This window comes from Arachis duranensis, unplaced genomic scaffold (assembly GCF_000817695.3).
Source record: "Arachis duranensis cultivar V14167 unplaced genomic scaffold, aradu.V14167.gnm2.J7QH unplaced_Scaffold_232527, whole genome shotgun sequence".
Classification (NCBI taxonomy): Eukaryota; Viridiplantae; Streptophyta; class Magnoliopsida; order Fabales; family Fabaceae; genus Arachis; species Arachis duranensis.
In genome coordinates, this window is record NW_026264853.1 from 209,926 (window position 1) to 228,321 (window position 18,396).

The 18,396-nt window shown below is 35.1% G+C and overlaps 2 protein-coding genes across 2 annotated transcripts; one reads left to right on the forward strand and one right to left on the reverse strand.

The window, feature by feature from the left end:
• Positions 1–7,682: 7,682 nt before the first annotated feature.
• LOC127744182 (histone H2B-like) lies at positions 7,683–8,258 on the forward strand. The gene has a single exon (XM_052256463.1). The coding sequence runs from the start codon at positions 7,762–7,764 to the stop codon at positions 8,176–8,178; it is 417 nt and encodes a 138-aa protein (XP_052112423.1). The 5' UTR covers positions 7,683–7,761; the 3' UTR covers positions 8,179–8,258.
• A 1,584-nt stretch (positions 8,259–9,842) lies between these two features.
• Positions 9,843–16,613, reverse strand: LOC127744202 (uncharacterized). The gene is made up of 18 exons (XM_052256483.1): positions 15,325–16,613; positions 15,131–15,217; positions 14,838–15,042; positions 14,433–14,739; positions 13,905–14,019; positions 13,783–13,833; positions 13,646–13,705; positions 13,485–13,537; positions 12,956–13,122; positions 11,912–12,071; positions 11,636–11,690; positions 11,479–11,535; positions 11,126–11,374; positions 10,921–10,985; positions 10,773–10,829; positions 10,583–10,676; positions 10,291–10,431; positions 9,843–10,206 (listed from the first exon to the last, which is right to left on the reverse strand). Exons 1-18 carry the CDS (start codon positions 16,288–16,290, stop codon positions 10,117–10,119), a joined length of 2,979 nt encoding a protein of 992 aa, XP_052112443.1. The 5' UTR covers positions 16,291–16,613; the 3' UTR covers positions 9,843–10,116.
• Between the last annotated feature and the right edge of the window lie 1,783 nt (positions 16,614–18,396).

The following is an 18,396-nucleotide window of genomic DNA, read 5'->3' on the forward strand; positions in this document are numbered from 1 at the left end:
CAAAAATATTATTTTAGTTTTTAAAATGGTACTAAAAAATCATTTTAGTATCTATTTGGTAAATCAAATGTTAGTATTTTTCCTGTGGAAGAAGTATAGGAATCAATTTTTAAGTAGTTATCATTAATTAACTTTTTATTGTTAAATTATTCTTTTTAATCATCATATTTTAGAAATTTTAAGGTTTATTTTTAGAATATTAAATTTTAAATTTAAAATATAAAATTAAATCGATATTAGCTGGAAAAAAATGGCTCCCTAATTGAACTCTTTACTTATATGCATGTATGGCTAAAAGAAAAATTATCAATAACACACGACATGCAGTTCATAAAGTAGAAATGGTAAAAGCTGAAAATCTAACTAACAATAGTATACCATCTATAAAAACCATCATTCTATTCAAAGTTAATTATTTTTACTAATGGAAACTATTTCTCGTTGTTTTAAATGCTGTTTTTATTTTTAATAAAAAATATGCTTTTCTTTTAAAAAAGAAAAAATTGAATAAATAATCATTTTGATATCCGAAGAATTTCGATTTTGTCAAAATGGATTCCAACATTTTTTTATGACAAAATAAACCTTAAAAAATATGAATCGTTTGACAAAATAATCTCGATGTTAACTCTTTATTCTGGACATTAACAGAGATGAGTAGGTGGCACGTAAAATACTAACATAAAAAGTTAAAGTGATTTACGTGGGATTAATTCACTTTTTAGCCTAAAAAAATTCCTAAGTTTCAAATTGAGTAGTTGGTGGAGCAAAAAATAAAAAATGGAAAAGAAATCTTCATCGACGGAGAACGACATATACTTCCATATACGAGAACAATTATGAGGGCTGCATCAAATTTAAAAAAAAAAAAGGAAAAATCATTTTATGGAACGTGCTTCTGCCGTTAGGAGGTTGTGATGCTAAAATTGAATATTTGGGCCAACCATGGCATTAGTTTTTTCGTTGTCCATCTTGGCAGGTATGTCATTTTGAATGAAACTAACCCATTGAACAAAACTTGAGATTCTTCTTATTTGTTGAATCTTTCCCTCTTTCCTTCCTATTTTGATAGAAATTGAGAATGAGATATGTGAGTATTTTGTTTGGGTTGATGAAGTGGAAGAAGAAACTAAGAAAATTAAACTAAAAGCTAGAAGCAACAAAGAGATGAAAAATTTGGACAATGAGAGAATTACGTACAAGACATATAACTATGAGGTCGCCCGTGATTAAAGAATACATGAGGAAGATAAAAATTTTGTTGTTGGTGTTTGTAATTAGGATAGCTTTCGTTATAATTATGAATATGTTCTCATTGTTTAAGTAGTACTAATGTTATTGTTGCTGTATAGTGGTAAAAATTAGTAGTAGAGAGTGCTATTTTTAGATGTGCTAACTACTGAAATTGTATACAAAATAAACATGTATTTTCTCGTATTTATGAATAAAAAATAACCATATTGTATTCATTGCATATTTCTTTTTATGTATGAATCTGAGAATGTTGGAAGAGATTAAAGCATCTATATTGCATAAATTAGAACAAAATAACAGCACCAAATGCTGCAAATATTTATAACTAAATATAAATGTGGCAGTAAACTCAAAAAACTAATAAACCATCAAATACTTATACCTAAATACAATTGTGGCAATAAACTCAAGAAACTAAAAAACTATCAAAAAAGACTTGTTCAGTATATAACTAATATATTTCTTGTTGAGCGTTAATTTCAAAATACTTAAAAACCATCAAAAACCATTTGAAACCATAAAAAAAAACTTGCAATTCATGTTAGGGTCTTGTCTGGGACTGAGAAACTTGGTCCACTTTGGAGCTGAATTGTCAAGATTGGTGTGGATATGAACTGCACAAATCTGTTTATTATTGCAGGACTTATTGCTCCCATAGTTTCAACACTCACACATGGCCTTATGCTTAAAGAGGTAGCCCTATTAATTGTTGTAGAAAGCTTCATCACCAATGCTGGTTTCTGGATTCACTGGATTTGGAGGCCTAAATGTGGCAAATTTGGCTCTTGTTGTAGTGCAAGTGGTTTGGTTGCTGCTGCAGCTGGTCTAGTTGGTCTTTGTGATGCTCATGGTGGTTTGAATGGTGTTGCAGCAGATGATCTTATCTGATCTATTGATGTAGTAACTCTCTATGGTGGTACTTGAGGTTGGGTTGGGATGACAAATGACTTTGTTGGAACAGTAACTTTTGTCTTCTTTTGTTGTAATCTTTTCTTACTAAAATTTTCTGCTAACTTAATTTTATGCCTAAGATAAATTCATATAATTTTGTAAGTCTCTGTTTGAGAAAAAAAAAAAAACAACCATTCAGTGATACAACACATAATGATGGTTCTTACTATAGTAGCTTATTCCTGTATCTGAAGATGCCTTTGTGTTAATGCCTCTTCTTCAACTGATTTTAGCACTTGAAACTTACTCTAAACAAACACAGATAAAATAAGAGATCACATGCACAAAGCCAACAATATTACATATTTTTTTATTATTTTACAATATTCTACTATCATATGTTTTTGAATTATTTTGTTAGAGTATAATTAGAATCAATTAGATCAATTTGCATTATTTAGCATATATGAATATTTATTATAGGATATTACATCTTTATTATTTCGATTCTCTTAACACCTATAAATATCATTCTTATTGTATCATTCTATACAACTAGAATACACACAAATCCTTTCTCTACAGCTCTCACTCTCTTACCTTTTCTAACATGGTATCAAAAGTATATGTTTTTTTCCATGAAAATTCGTTCATAACCCAATTGTTTTTTTTCTTTCAGTAATGTTCTTTACCTTCATTTTTTAATATTTTTCTGACGCTTTGGCTCGCCACTGCCGTCACCAGCGTGTTCGTCTTGTCGTCAAAATTTCAACGCCTCCAGACTTACCGCCAGACGTACCCTCATGCGTCGCCTGAAGTCATGTTCTGCTTCGGGTTCTCCTCTCTCCAGACGCCATCCAGCACCGTTGGATCTACACCCAGGATCAACGGCACCAAACAGCGCCATGTCTCGAAGCCAACAACACACGCGGACTGCTCCAGCCCACGTCGAACCCGACCTGGCCCGCCTCTCCAACCCGCATGCCATATCCCTCTCCTATCATGCGTTACCACGTGGCCTACCCTGCTGACGTGGCATCTAACGTGATGGTTGACGTGGCTGATAGTGGGACCCTCCCTAAGGTTTTTTAGTGATATCTTTTCAATTCTGTCTTTCGTTTTCTTATTTTTTTGCCCCGAATTCGCAATTTTCTTTCCTCTCTTTGATCGTTGTATCTACTATTATGGAAAAATCATATGCTTTTGCTGCCACAAACAGAAAGGATAAATTCTGTTAAAATTATAATCATTCTGGGCACCTCTTCTTAGACTATTCTTCTATTGAATGTCATAAGTGCCAACAAAAAGGCCACATTAGCTACAATTGTCCACAACTGTTCTTCCATTTTTGCAAGCTCTTAGGACATTTGATTACTACCTGTCTTACTCATCCGCCACGTCCTGATCACCTCAAGTATCATTATCATCCCAACTTCTCCAAGAATGTGTCTGCTTCTGCTGTTGCTGCTACTACTGGATCTACCACCTCTGCTCCTCTCAACCCATCTCCTATCTCTCTATCTGATATTGCGTCTCTTCTTAAGCATCTTCTCTCCTTTTCTGGTAATAGTCCTGCTATTTTTTCGACTTTTTCAGGTAATTCTGAATGGTATTTTGATTCCGCTTGCTTTAATCACATGTCTCATTTGCATCATTTTTTTTCGTCTTTGTCTACCACAATAAATGCACCTTATGTCAGTACTGTTAATGGTTCCTTCTTGCATGCGACACACAAGGGTTCTATTTTCCAATCAACCCTTACTATCCCTGATACTTATTATATTCCCAAATTGAACTTTAATCTTATTTCTGTTGGTCAACTTGTTGATCTCGATTTTGATGACATTTTTTTCCATTTATGGTTGCTGTGTACAGGATCGTTGGATGGGACAAATCATCAGAACTAGACATAAGGTCGGAAGGTTGTTTGAACTCGAGACTCTTTATATTCCTCCTATGTCAAATCTATGTGTTACTTTTTCTCCTTCTACCTTTCATTTGAGGCATCATTGTCTTGCCCCACAACTCCTAAGAAAAATTACGTCTTCTTAAATCTCAGGGTGTTTTGGGTCAAGTTAATAATGAGTCTTTTATTATATTTCTTATCAAACTGCCAAACAACCTGGTTTATTTTTTCACAATAATTCATCTCTTGCTTGTTCTCCTTTTGATCTTATCCACTCTGATGTTTAGAGCCCTGCTCCCACCGCTTCTATGGGAGGAGCTCGATACTTTGTCATCTTCATGGATGATTATTCATATTTTACTTGGGATTATTTGATGACTAATCGCTATGAGCTACATCAGATTTATTTATATTAACTTTGCCACTAATTAAAACTCAGTTTTCCAAGGCCATTGAAGTTTTTTGACGTGATAATGCTATGGAACCATGATTCCAAACTTTTAACCTTTCTTACAGAACAAGGTACCTAGTACATCTCAACAAAATAGACGAGCTGAGCGCAAACACTGTCACATTCTTGACTCTGTTCGTGCAATGCTTCTTTCTTCTTTGTGTCCTAAGTGTACTTGGGGTGAAGCTGTTCTTACTGTTTTTCATGTTATCAATAGACTCTCTTCTTCTGTCCTTGGTAATGTTACTCCCTTTGAGCATCTTTATCATACCTCACCAGATTACAGTTCTCTTCAAGTGTTTGGTTGTGTCTGTTTTATTCTTCTCCAGCCTCGTGAACATAGTAAACTTGGACCTCAGGCTTGCATGTGTTGTTTTCTTAGTTATGGCACTAAACACAAGAGTTATCGTTGTTGGGATCCTTTCTCTAAACGTATTCGTATATCTTGTCATGTTGTATTATGGGAGCATCACATGTTTTCTCGGTTCTCCTCATTTGAATCCATTTTTCCTACTCAATCATCCTTTTTCACTAACCCCAATGTTGATCTTTTTCCTAATGATGATTCTACAGGATCTATCTTGAGTCAACTTCTATAGTCTCTTACTCTTCTGCCTTCTCCATCTCATAGTGATTCTAGACCGGACGATGATCCTGTCCTTGCCGTTATGCCTCCTCCTTCCACTGGAAGTTATGAGAAGCAACACAAGAGAATAGGAGGATATGACAACAACATTATGCAACAACAACATAGGACCACATTCACAAAAGGAAACAGAAAATCGACAACAATACACAGATTCTCTTTCTCTCTTGGGACCAAAATCAGTTAACACTTCTAACAGAGAATAACACAACACAATACAAAATAAAGCTAAAATCAAAATCGCACTAACCTTGCATGAGTTTTGGCACTAAGGAGCTCATAGTAGCTCCACTCAAGCTAAGCTACGAATGCAACAACGACAACCAACGACCCCATGTTAATTGGGGTCAATGGTGGTCAATTGGAATGTGAATGGGTGAAATAGGAGTTTTAGGTGTAACAATCTACCATATGAAAATGTCAATATTATAATCTCACATCTAACCCTTCACGAAGCATTTAACGTGCCACCTAGACATTTCTGTTAACGTTCAGAGTGAGGAGTTAACATCGAGATCATTTTGTCAAACGGTTCATATTTTTTGGGTCCATTTTGTCAAAAACAAACTTTGGAGTCTATTTTGACAAAACCAACATTTTTCGGGTGCCAAAATGACTATTTACTCAAAAAGGTTATATGTTGTGCAAACAATTGACTATACATAGTATAATTTAGAATAAACTACTATTTATAGTTTTATACCCATGAATTTTATAAACGCTGACAAAAGTATCCATCAAACAAGAAAACTAACGTTGTACCCATAAAAAATAGATTTCGTGTGACAAAAGTACCAAAGTCCTAATTTTTTGTTGACTTTTTTTAATAAAAAGTCCAAATTACCCCTACTCTTTATCTTCTTTTCCGAATTTCAAATTTTCACAACCTTCACCAGTCACCACCAGCACCTATCCTAATTACCACTGCCTTTCTTCCCTTCCCCCTCTCCACTGCCACCATTCACTGTTACCACCACTAAATCCCAATCTCCTTTGTTCCTTCATCAGTTCATTTCTTTTAGAGTCACAAAACCTTTTCTCTCTACATACATACGCTACCTTTTTCCTGAAATCACTTTTTCTTTTTTCACGCTTATCCACTCCATGTGGCTACCATGATTGAGCTTGCGAGCCGCGTATGCGTCACGCCGCCACCATGTTCGTTGTCGTCGCATTCCAAAACTTTTGCCATTGCCATCAAATCGAGGAATAGCATCTTCATCATCAGCGTCGAGAACAGCAATTACAGAGCAGAGAGGGATTTTGGCTGTTCAGATTATTAATGATGTTCAAACTTATCTCACTCAATTTGGTATTGATATCAATTTTGCCTTTGTTTTTCTTCAAAAAAGATCAATCTCCACTGTTCATCTCTTTTGCTTCAAACCCTAATCACTCTTTTCCTAAATCTAACTCACAGTTGATGAAAGTATGAAACCCTAGGGAGCATCGCACTCTTATGGTGAATGGTGGATGACGGTGAATGAAAAAAGAAAGGGAATGGAATTAGTGGTGGTGACGGTAAATGGTGGCAGTAGAGAGAGGGTGAATGATTAATGACAGTGAATGAAAAAAAAGGGGATTGGATTTTAGTGGTGGTAATAGTGACTGGTGGCAGTGAATAGAGAGAGGGGAGACAATGATAATAAAAAAGGTGCTGATGGTGATTAGAATTGTGAAAGTTTAAAATTTAGAAAAGAAGATAAAAGGTCGGGGTAATTTGAGAATTTGATCAAAAGTAAAAAAAAAGTCAGGTTTGGGTATTTTTGTCGTACGAAACTCATTTTTTATGGGTACAACGTTAATTTTTTTGTTTAATAGATAATTTTCTTAGTGTTTACAAAATTCATGAATACAAATAGTAGTTTATTCGTATAATTTAAATAAAAGAATAAAATTAAGAGAGTAAGTAGCTTATTCTTCTTTCAAAAAAGTTATTTAAAAAAAATTATGCACCAAATAATTTCTAATAATTTTCACAATATATAGTTGATAAAAATATAGCTTATCTGTTTCAATTAATTACTTCTTGATAAAATAAAAAATTTAAATAAAAAACTAACTAATTTTTAGTCCAAATCTGTTTATTTTTTTATTTTAAATTATAAATCTTAGACTATCAATTTTAAATTCAAAACAACACTACATTTTAAATTTTTCAAAAAAAATATGAATTAAAAATGATTTTATAACAAAAAGTTGATTTCGATGAATAATTTAAAAATTAATTTCCTATGTTCATTCTAAAATAAAATAAATAATGTTCCTTTTTCTTTCTTTTAAAAGAAACAACAAAAATTAAGTTAAAATTTTGAAGAATGAATTGTCCCACACTCCCACCACAAAAGTTTTCAGTAGCGCGCCTTTACCATATGGCCTTATACCCGTGGATTCAATCCATTAGACGCAGAAACAAATCCATACCGCCCAAACTCCCAAAACAATATCCAACGGTCCACGTCATCGATCCGCATGCAACCCACCCAACCAATCAAATCGCAGCACACTAACCTATATATACTCCACACTAATCAACGAGCATAATTCATCAAAACACCTTACATTCACAGCTCAAACACCAAAACTCTCTCATTTTGCTTAATCTGTGATCTGATGGCGCCGAAGACAGAGAAGAAGCCAGCGGAGAAGAAGCCGGCGGCAGAGAAGGCACCGGCGGAGAAGAAGCCTCGTGCGGAGAAGAAGATCCCTAAGGAAGGCGGCGCTGACAAGAAGAGGAAGAAAGCGAAGAAGAGCGTTGAAACTTACAAGATCTACATATTCAAGGTATTGAAGCAGGTTCATCCTGACATCGGGATTTCCAGCAAGGCCATGGGGATTATGAACAGCTTCATCAATGACATCTTCGAGAAGCTCGCTCAGGAAGCTTCTAGACTCGCCCGCTACAACAAGAAGCCTACCATTACTTCACGGGAGATTCAAACCGCCGTCAGATTAGTACTCCCCGGCGAGCTCGCTAAGCATGCTGTTTCTGAGGGAACGAAGGCCGTAACCAAGTTCACTAGCTCTTAGATCTTAAAATGTATGCTGATGTTTTCTAAGTATTACTCTGTAATTTCGTTATGAATGGAAATGAAATCCTTATTTTGCCATTGAGGTATTTGAAACCCTATATATATATATATATGTTCGAAAAGTGCTATCCCTATCATAACGTGTATTCATTATTTTCAGACTCGACAACTAATTTATATTTTTGGAACTCAATTATTAACCGTTTTCAAAATTATAAACCTAAATATTTCGTGCGACGTGCGAGTACATAAAAGTTAGTGGTTCTATTTTGTTTGGTTTCATAGTAAACGACTTGTAGCAATAATGTAGTACCATGAAAGATCATCATGAGATAAAATATCTTATAGTTGTTTATCTGTAAATGAGTGAGAAAGTTAGTCTAAATCCAATAAGTATGCATAAAAAACTCCTCCGAAATATAGAGACCTCTGAGTAATTTATTAACTTCAAAGTTATTAAAATGGGCTATTATGATAAATCGTAATCTTCTATATATTTTCTATAGCTTGGCTATTTTATCTTTACTGCTCCATGACTTTTTCAGTTTTTCCTGCAAACATGCAATCTCTCGACGCAAAGAATAAAGCAAATGAAATGAGCAAAAGGGGTGTTCATAGGCAGGTGGGTAGAATTTAATTAGATTCAAGTTTGATCCTGAGATTACTGGGCCAATTTTGAGATGACTCAAAAGCAAGCTGAATAAATAGGGTTAAACCAAACCTAATCTGAAAATAGGACTCGTTAAAAATAACATTCGAATTTGATAAAAATATGTCTTAGATTTAGGTTAGGTCGGGTCTTGAACATCCCTAAGTAAAAACTATGCTACATGCTACATATTAGTAAATTTATCTTTTGCAAGGTTTTAAAAGCTGAAATGACCATCGAACTACTTTTGTTATGGTTTATTGATTTAGAGGTTTAACTGGTTCAACTAGAATATTCGAATTTTTTTAAAATAATATATAAAAATATAAATAAACACCCAAAAATATAAATATATTCTAATATAAATATAAAAAATATATTAATAATTAAAATGATAACACTAATTAAAGTCTTATAATCTCATTTGAGAAGTATACAAACTAATAGTACAATAGCAAAATAAGTATGAATATACTCTAATGTAAAATGAAAAAATACAGAAATTTAAAGTATAATACTAACTAATGTCTCATAATTCTATATAAGTACAATACAAGAGTTAAATTATAAAGAAAAATAGTCAACTAACAAAATAAACAAAATATTTCAGTATAAATGTAATTTAATTTAAAATGTGTTCGATGTCCTTAAACTTTTAATGTATATAATTTAAATTAGATGATTATATTAGTATTCTAAAAATAAATCTAATGTATAATAAAAACAATAAATAAATAAATATTCACAAAGGACAAAAAACAACTCCATGAATAAGAGAGAAAAAACTTTTCTTTCGGTGGGCTTCAAAAACTTTGGCCCAAACAACTATGTCGTACATGTAACCTTTCTATCAAAAACTGAAGACACGACAATCCATATAGTAGAAGTAGCAGTCGCATATCTAACAATGTAACCCTAGTGGCAAATGAGAATGCTCCTCTTTCCTTAGAAAATAGATGTAGCAGCCGCATATCAAATGGGATTCAAAACATGCAAAGATTATGACAGCTCAATCGCGAATAATAATAAATGAATATATGAAATGCCAAAATTTTGCAAGATATTAGAAATCCTTTTATCCTAGTTTTCCTCTATTACCTAACCTCCTTTGATATCTTTGCTACCAAAAAAATATAACAGCTAGAGCTGATTGTTTTTCTGTACACCAAAAACGCATATCCCTGTACATAGAGGAGTGCGCTCTCCAACCAGAGAAAAAAACATATGGCCTGTGTAAAATAGGCACCTCCCAAATAAAACTTTACAACAAAGTGCACCTAAAAAGTATTAGTTCTGTTCAGGCATAGGAACCGGCTTATGTAGTAATGAAGTCCCTTGAAAGATCATCATGCGATAAAATTTCTTATAGTTGTTTATCTGTAAAATGAGTGAGGAAGGTAGTTAGTCTAATAAGTAGCAACCAACAAAATCCTAAAGCAAACAAGACAACTAGTTACAAACCTCCTCTTGTTCCAGTTTTGTAAACCCAAATTTACTTGTCCATATTGATTCGGCTTCTTCAGCAGCGGGCAAAACAAGGTGTTTCACATTCAGAGATGCAAGCAGCCTCTCCATGCAAGAAAATAGGCACTGAAAGTAACCCTATACAGAGAGCAAATTCATCTTCGGTTAGAATGTTTGCTGACATTAACCCAATCACTGATTAACTTAAAAAATCATCATCATATACAATATGAAAACAAACAAGAGAAGGTCAGAAGGGTATCTTTACCACTGAAGTGAATCAAATTACCTTTCCTTGGAAATCTGCTACTGTTGCCACTAGTGGAAGCTCTGCTACTTCTAGCCCGAAGACACGAAATATGCCAGCAGAGACAACAACTTGGCTGCAAAACAATACCCAGGCAAACAAACACCATAATCAGGCATCTTTCAAGTCAAATATACAATATGGGTAAACAAAATTCCATCCTCATCCTTACTTGACAGTAAGCACCGCACAGTACATTCCACCAAAATCTTGACCCCGGATGTTCCTTCTGTTATAATGAACCATTATAAGGGAAAATTGCTTCAGATTCATATATGCAAAGAAAATCAAGTACACCAGAAGAAACACAAGATGCTTACCCAAATAGCATGGTTGGAATAAAATCACGGCCAGAACTAGAATCGACTATAGGATCAAACCTCTCCTGCAAAACCAAATATTCGATATTAGAATAAAAAACTCAACCGACAAGCTTGGCACTCTCAAAAAAAAAAAGACTCGGCCACAATCCATCCCTAACAACAGATAACTTGACAAAATAGAAGCTACACACAAGATACCCACATGGAAGATGGCAACAGCCTTTGAAAGCAATTTTCTAGTGTCAACAGAAGCAGCACGCTTCCAGTTCAGAAGCCTCCATTTAATATCGAGACCATCCACAGCATCTAAACCTTTCTCTTCATGTTTCCTTTTAATCAAACTTAAAAGGGAATCTGGGAGGCTATTCTCTCCACTAGCCACCAAATTCACAAGAGCAGAATGAATTTGACCACAACTTGTACCACAAAACCAATTCCCTTCAGGTAATTCCTGGTAAATAACCTCAGTCAACAAATGTATGTAACCTTGTAAAACTCAAAGGTATGGACAATTTCATTCAAAAGATTAACACAAAATAGAGGAAATTAAAATACCTCAAGGTTTTGTATGTTATGTTCCTTCAAGCACCCAACGTGATATTCTTTTTCACACTGCAATAGCACATCAGATGTTTAAAAATAGGTATCATGACAGGTAAATATAAGCAACTAAAAATAAAGGCTTGGCAATCCATAATTCAATAAGTATTACCTGATCACAAATGATTACTGTCCGAGGACCAAAACTTTTACTGAAATAGTAGAGTCTGCATATTACAACAAAGCAACTGGAGGTTGAGAATATTGTCCAAGTACTAACATGTAAAAGAAAATCAGATGCAAGATTAAAGATAAATGAAGCATGTTGTAACACACAAGTAATAGCAATAACTGTTGCATTTCCACTCCATTAGACCAGAGCAGAAAAGTTTATAAACCACACATAAATCTGACTCAAATTCCTGAGAGAAATAATTCAGGACCATACCTGCATAAGGCACATCCACCATGGTCAACCTTGTTAGTTTTGACAACACGTACACATCTTCGGTCTTTTGCTTGCGCATTCACATTATGCTCCCCATAAAGATTCTGACAATATTTACAATACCAAGTACCAGTTGGAATGCATGGAAGAGGAACACAATCTGGATATCAAACACACTATCAGCAATTTAGCTTACTCAGAAAATTTGCTTATTCAAATATTATAACAGAGTAACAGACACAGGATGGATCTGTGATCTGTCTGTCAAACATCATAAATCAAATTTCCATTACATTCAGAACATGCACCCATGGTTAGATATTTAAGATTTGAAGTTCATAAATTAACTATACAAGCATTAATTCTCGGTAATAATAAAAACACAGAATATTTTACAAAATCCTAATCTGCTTGTAGGATGAAGTCTAAAGAACCAAAAGTAACTGGATGCCCTTCCATTTGGGTTATAGAAGTCATATGAAAGAAATATACGATGTAAATGAATTTCAGATATTTAGTAAATTATAACTAGCAGTCGCATTAAGACCAACATTATTTGAAAGGTGTTGCACAACACTTTCCTATATTCTCAGTTAACTGTCTTTTTGAATTGACGTTTTAGAAACTGTTGTACCATGGAGTTGCTCTCAACTCTCTATTCTTTTTAGGATAGCAATGGAAAAAGGCTGCAGCTATTCATTTGCTGTTTCTATTTGTTATCAAGTCCCTTCTTCTGATGATCTGTTCATCTAACTTAAGGCATGCATCCCCCACCTTGAATAAAGGATGGGGTCATAAACTGAACAGAACTTACAATATTTATGAGTTATTCATATTTTTTCCACGCTCCAACAGAACATATATCACCAAACTAGAGTCAGGATACAAACCAAAGGAGGTGAAATTTCAATATTGGAGACACATCATAACTCCAAATTCAAACATATCAGAAAGTTTTTAATGGTGTGATCAAGGTTTCCATGACTCAAAATCAAGAAGCGTTTTGCATAAATAACTTTAAACAACAGAGAGCAAACAGTTCACCTATGTGAAAAGCTCTTGGACATCCATCACAGCACAAAAGATCCCCTCCATCTTCACAAATGCTGCAGAGGTCATCATTTTCACTGATAGCAAACCTCCGATCTTTTGATAAAGAGATGGACAAATCATGGAGTGAAACTCCATCAGGTGTGTATATGTGCAAGTAACTGCAATACAATGACTCCGTGTTAAACAGCATGTAAATGTTGATCAATTTCACAAAAACCACAATTCAATACATAGCAGAAAAAATGGAGGCCACTTAATTTCATAAAAGTTTAAAAAATTCGGGGGAAAAAAGAAGAAAGAAACAATACAGAAAAAGTGATAGAAGAAAAACAGAGCTAGATGCACAAAGCAGGTAAATCAGACAACCAATTTCATGCAATGCAAAATGCAGTTGCACGGCGCAGATATGCCCTACAACTACAAGCAATTCAATGAAAAGCTAGATACACAAACCAGTTTCACAACAGGGTAAAAGTGTGATGAACTGTTTAATGCATATGGCAAAATAGTAGATACTCACGGCTTGCGTCGAGATGCCAAGCCAGCATGGGCTTCAAACTGAGAGGCACTGACCTGCACATGAAAGTTTTTAAGAATTAGAAACCAAAAAAAAAAAAAAAGAGAAACATAAACAATGACCTGTATTTGGCAAAACATAGAATACATCAAAAGGAAAAGCACCTCAGATTTGCAGCAGGTACAAAAAATTCCATATCCCTTCTTGTAACCTACCAGCTTTTTCTGCTCACATAATAAAAATACACTTAGAATCAAGCAAGGAAAGTCATAAAAATAGGTAAAGTGGAAGAACGGTCAACCTCTCCATGAGCATAGTACGCTAGTTCAGTTCCATCTGCCAGCACGTCTTCCTCGAATTATATAGCCACACACATTTGGAGTTTTAAATGAAGCAAATGTTTCAGATAAGTTCTTTGCAAACATACTTTCTAGTAATTCTTCCCTGGCTCCTGCCATGAGATGTGCTATGCTTCATTCCATTGTTTAAGGACTTTGGAACTGCAACTGGCTCTGGTTCTGATTGTGGTTCTGGTGATCTGGAATAGTTAAAATGTGCTTGCATTATACAACAACAGATAGTTGAAATTTAATAATATATCACATAGCATCAACCATGTTTATTCAAATAAAAGGAAGCACTGTGTTCATTGGAGCTCAGTGCACATCACCAGATTCTGCCTATCAAAGTGGGAAGTCATATATGAAATCAACTTGCCATCCTATTTCTAGGAAACAACAGATAAGACTCTATGGTAGAAATTATAAGCCCTCTTTTTATAGCATAGGTAGATATTGAAGTTGGGAAAATGGCTACCAAAGATTGCAAGAGAATATCAAAGAAGAGGTCTGCAGAGTTTGCTCAACAAAGCACATGTTTATCTTAAATTCTTAAAATGTACCACATTGCACTCATTAGTCATTATATTGTTCATAAATCACAAAATGATACCTGGGTTGAACTGCAAATGAAACAACTGTAGTGCTAGTCATGGTGGTTTGAGAAACAGTTTTACTGCCAGTCACAGGAGTTTGGGCAACAATTTTAGTGCTAGTCACAGGAGTTTGGGCAACACTTTTAGTGCTAGTCAGAGGAGTTTGGCCAACACTTTTAGTGCTAGTCATAGGAGTTTGGGCAACACTTCTAGTGCTAGTCACGGTATTTTGATCAACACTTTTTGTTTGACGATGGCTAGGTTGAGTGTCTTTCAACTCCATGCACGAATCACATAGTAGTAGTCTTGATGAACCATTGCCACCTTCAAATATATACACAACATTTCATCAGAATTACGTGTTACTACCCCTGAAATGAGTACACAAACATAGGCCAAAGGAAAGAAAATTCATTTCAAACCTCTGCAATTAAAACAGATGTTAGACTTCTTCAAAGTGAAACCACCAAGGACCTTTTGGACAGCTTCTTCCATGGTGTCCAAAGGAAAATTCCAGCATGCATTCATGATGTCACGGAGAGTATTCCCATTCTCAAGGTACATATACTCAGGAGGTCGTTTGTTCGCACTACCAGCATGCAGCTCAAACACAGTGGGTGTGACAACCTATTCTCGGCATCATAGAAAAACCACATTATTTCCCTATAATATGTTAGAAGGCACAAACACAAGAATACATGTTAATTTTGCTTACCTTGTTCCCTTTACAATCCGGACAATAGCACAAAACCCCCGAGTCACGAATGACTCCTTGAAGCCCTGCTTCTCCAGGCCTCCGTGCCTAGAAATTCCTCAAATGCATCACACTCACGCCTCAAGCAAAAATTTCTCAAAAACTAACACTAAAAGAGAACTATCATATAAACAAGAAAAGCAACCAGATAATACCTTCAATCCCCTGACATACTTCACTTGCAGTCCCTCAAGAATCCCGGTGGCGAGAAGGTCCTTCAGCTTGGTAGGGAACCTCTTCATGCCCCTCCTTGATCCCTTTGCTGGAGTTGGAGTTGTGAACTGTGGTGAAGCATCAGTTTCAGTCACAACCTCAGTTTCATTCTGAACATTATCATCAGCAGCTCCAACACCTATAACAACAATAGCATCACCTTCCCCATCATTCACCATATTGGTATTCTCAGTTTTTTGCTTCAATACCGACCTAGTAAACCTCCTCATAGGCTTCTCCACAGCTACAACTCTCTTCCCCTTATCATCGTCACTGCAAACCAAAAGTGGTGTTGTTATCCCAACTGCACCGTGTTCCCCAGAAGCACGTTTTTCCAAAGGTGCACTTTTATCCTCAGGAGAAACTTGCTCCTCTTTATTCTCAATTTCATCCACAACCACACGAGGCTCTTCTTCATTGATGGGTTCCTCATTGATCACAGTCTCCAGCACCATATCACCCTTTGGTTCGTCAACCTCTCCCTCCTCTATCTTCTTCTCCTCCAACAATGATTCCCCAACCTGATTATTCTTCGGCTCGTCGTCGCTGTTGATATCCACCACGTCGCTCTTCGCTTCCTCCTCGCTCACGGCGTCGCCAGCCTCCTCCGAATCAATCTTCGCTGTCGCCACACCCGCCACATCTGCCGTGTACCCATCAACCTCCTCTTGAACTTCATTCTTCGTCGCCGGCGCCTCTTCCTCCACGGAACATGACTTCCTTTGGCGCTTTCTGGCGGGACTGGGCTGAGCCGGAGGCACATTCTGGTTCTTGCTGGCACGGGTGCGGCCCAAGGAACCGCCACCGATCTCCGATTGGGCCTTCATGGCGAATGCAAATTCCCTCTTGAGACCCGTCCGTACCCTAGAAAGCATCATGAACTCGTTGGAATCCGTACCCTTCGCCATACAAACAAACAAGCAATAGATTCAGCTCATGTAGACCCAACAACGCTACATGAAAACCATTCGATGAAAAAAAAATTCAGGTGTTGGCTGAGATTGGTGTTAATGAAAGGTGCGGTGGAAGAATTCAACGGTGGAGGCGTTGAATTAGGGGAAATTTTAGGGTTTCTGAGAAAGGGGGGGAATAACAGATTGAAGAATGGGAAAAGTTGAGATTTGATTTTTGAAAGGGAGAAGAAAGATTGGAAGAGACTGGATTTGGGTGTTTATTGGGGAAAGGGAAGAAGGGTTCCTTCAAGAAGGCGAAGAGCAAGGAGACACCGTGTTTTTTCCTATCTTTTCTTTTTTATTTTTTCATCCAAATTAATCCCATACCGAAACTGCCCCTGAGATCCCAATGCCATCTCTTCTCTATATCTTTTTAAGAACTTATTTTTTCCTATACGTTAAGTTTTAAAAAAATATTCGAATCACTAAAAATTTAATTTTGATATAGTATAAAATAATTTTATATATATCGAATAAATGATCATTTAAAAAAATCTATAATTATATAACTGTATAAAATTTTTATATTATCAATGTATTAAAATTAAATTCAATAACTAATTATAATCATATCAATAAAAATAATAAATTTTTAAATTCACTATTTTAAAAATTATTTAAATGTATAACTTTAATTAAATAATTATATATTGAAATTAAGTTATTTTTTTAATATATATTACAAATTATTTTTTCTATTTCTTTTTAAAATTTAATTTTCATACACCTAATTATGTATTTTCAAATATTCAAATAAAAAAGGTAACCAATTTTTAAATGTATTATTTAAAAATTATCTTATAATGTAAATTTAATAAATAATTATTTTAATTTCTTTGCACTGTTAATATTTTAAAATTAAACTTTTTTCCCGTGATTTGGAATTTTTACTCTCGTATTTAATTTTGTATTATGAAAAACTAAAGATGTGATTGAGGGGGGAAAATTAATACATACCATCTACTTATGAAAGTGCTCATAAATATTTAAGAATTTCAGTCCTTGTGACTTGTGAGAATATTGTGGGTTGCGTATTTACAATTTTATTGTTGTAGTCTTTGTCCTTCTTCATTTGATTTGATTTATTTTATTTTTGTTTCTCATGTTACCTATTCATGATCTTTTAAATGTAAGAGAGAAATTATGTTAACATCTCACTTGTGTTTTTATCTTATCATGAAAAGAAAATGATAATTTTTTAAAAAAAATTACATCCAAAAAAAATAAATACTGACAAAATATTGGAGTATAATTTTATAATAGAATTAATAATCAAAATGGTTCCGAAAGATATTTCAATTTTTATTTTCGTCTCCGAAAGAATAAATTAATTAAATTCGTCCTAAAAAATAGTGAATCTGGTCACGTTAATTTTTCTGTCATCACTTTTGTTAGTTCTTCTGTCATCTCCTTCTATAATAAAATTTTATATGAGACATTATATGCATCATGCTTAACCCATCAGACTTTATTTTATGGAGAAATCCCAAGGCTTGGTAGGGAAAATTTTTTTGCATATTCTTTGAGCATGGTGTGAAAAAGTACATCGAATTTCTCGTGGTTGTCGAAGGTGTCAAAGGCATATGAGGCTTCAAAGATGTTGTTAAACTTGCAGAATAAGTGCTAGTGGTAGAAGTCGTTCTTGAAGACAAGAAAAAGAAATTAACGGAGCTCGGTGAGAGAATTGCAAATCTCTAAGAGAACCAAAAAAACCGCCTAGCCACCAGCAATTGGAAGAGCAAGCATAAGAAAATGGCGCGGAGTGTAGCACGGTATTCAGTGATGGGAAGAGCAAACATCATAATGGAATCTTGAGCATTGTGGTGATGAAGGCCAGTGGGACGGTACTACAATGGTTATGGAGTTTCAAAAAAGAAATTATGTTAACATTTCACTTGTGTTTTCATCACGCACAAAAGTGAAGCAGAGACGGGGGCTAACTTTGGAGGTCGCACTGGCGTCATCGGCAACAGTAGAGGCATCGGTAGCGGTAGCGGGAGAAGAGGCGTGGGCGGCGACAGCGGGAGCAGAGGCGCTAGTGGCGATAGGACTGACTGTAAC

Bases quoted from the DNA above. Each gene is read 5' to 3' on its own strand.
- LOC127744182 (XM_052256463.1), top strand. From the start codon at position 7,762: ATGGCGCCGAAGACAGAGAAGAAGCCAGCGGAGAAGAAGCCGGCGGCA.
- LOC127744202 (XM_052256483.1), bottom strand. From the start codon at position 16,290: ATGGCGAAGGGTACGGATTCCAACGAGTTCATGATGCTTTCTAGGGTA. The intron at 15,218-15,324 runs GTATTATCTGGT...AGGAATTTCTAG, and splicing joins AGTATGTCAGGGGATTGAAG to GCACGGAGGCCTGGAGAAGC. The intron at 13,834-13,904 runs GTTTGCAAAGAA...ATATAATTCGAG, and splicing joins GAAGAATTACTAGAAAGTAT to GAAGACGTGCTGGCAGATGG.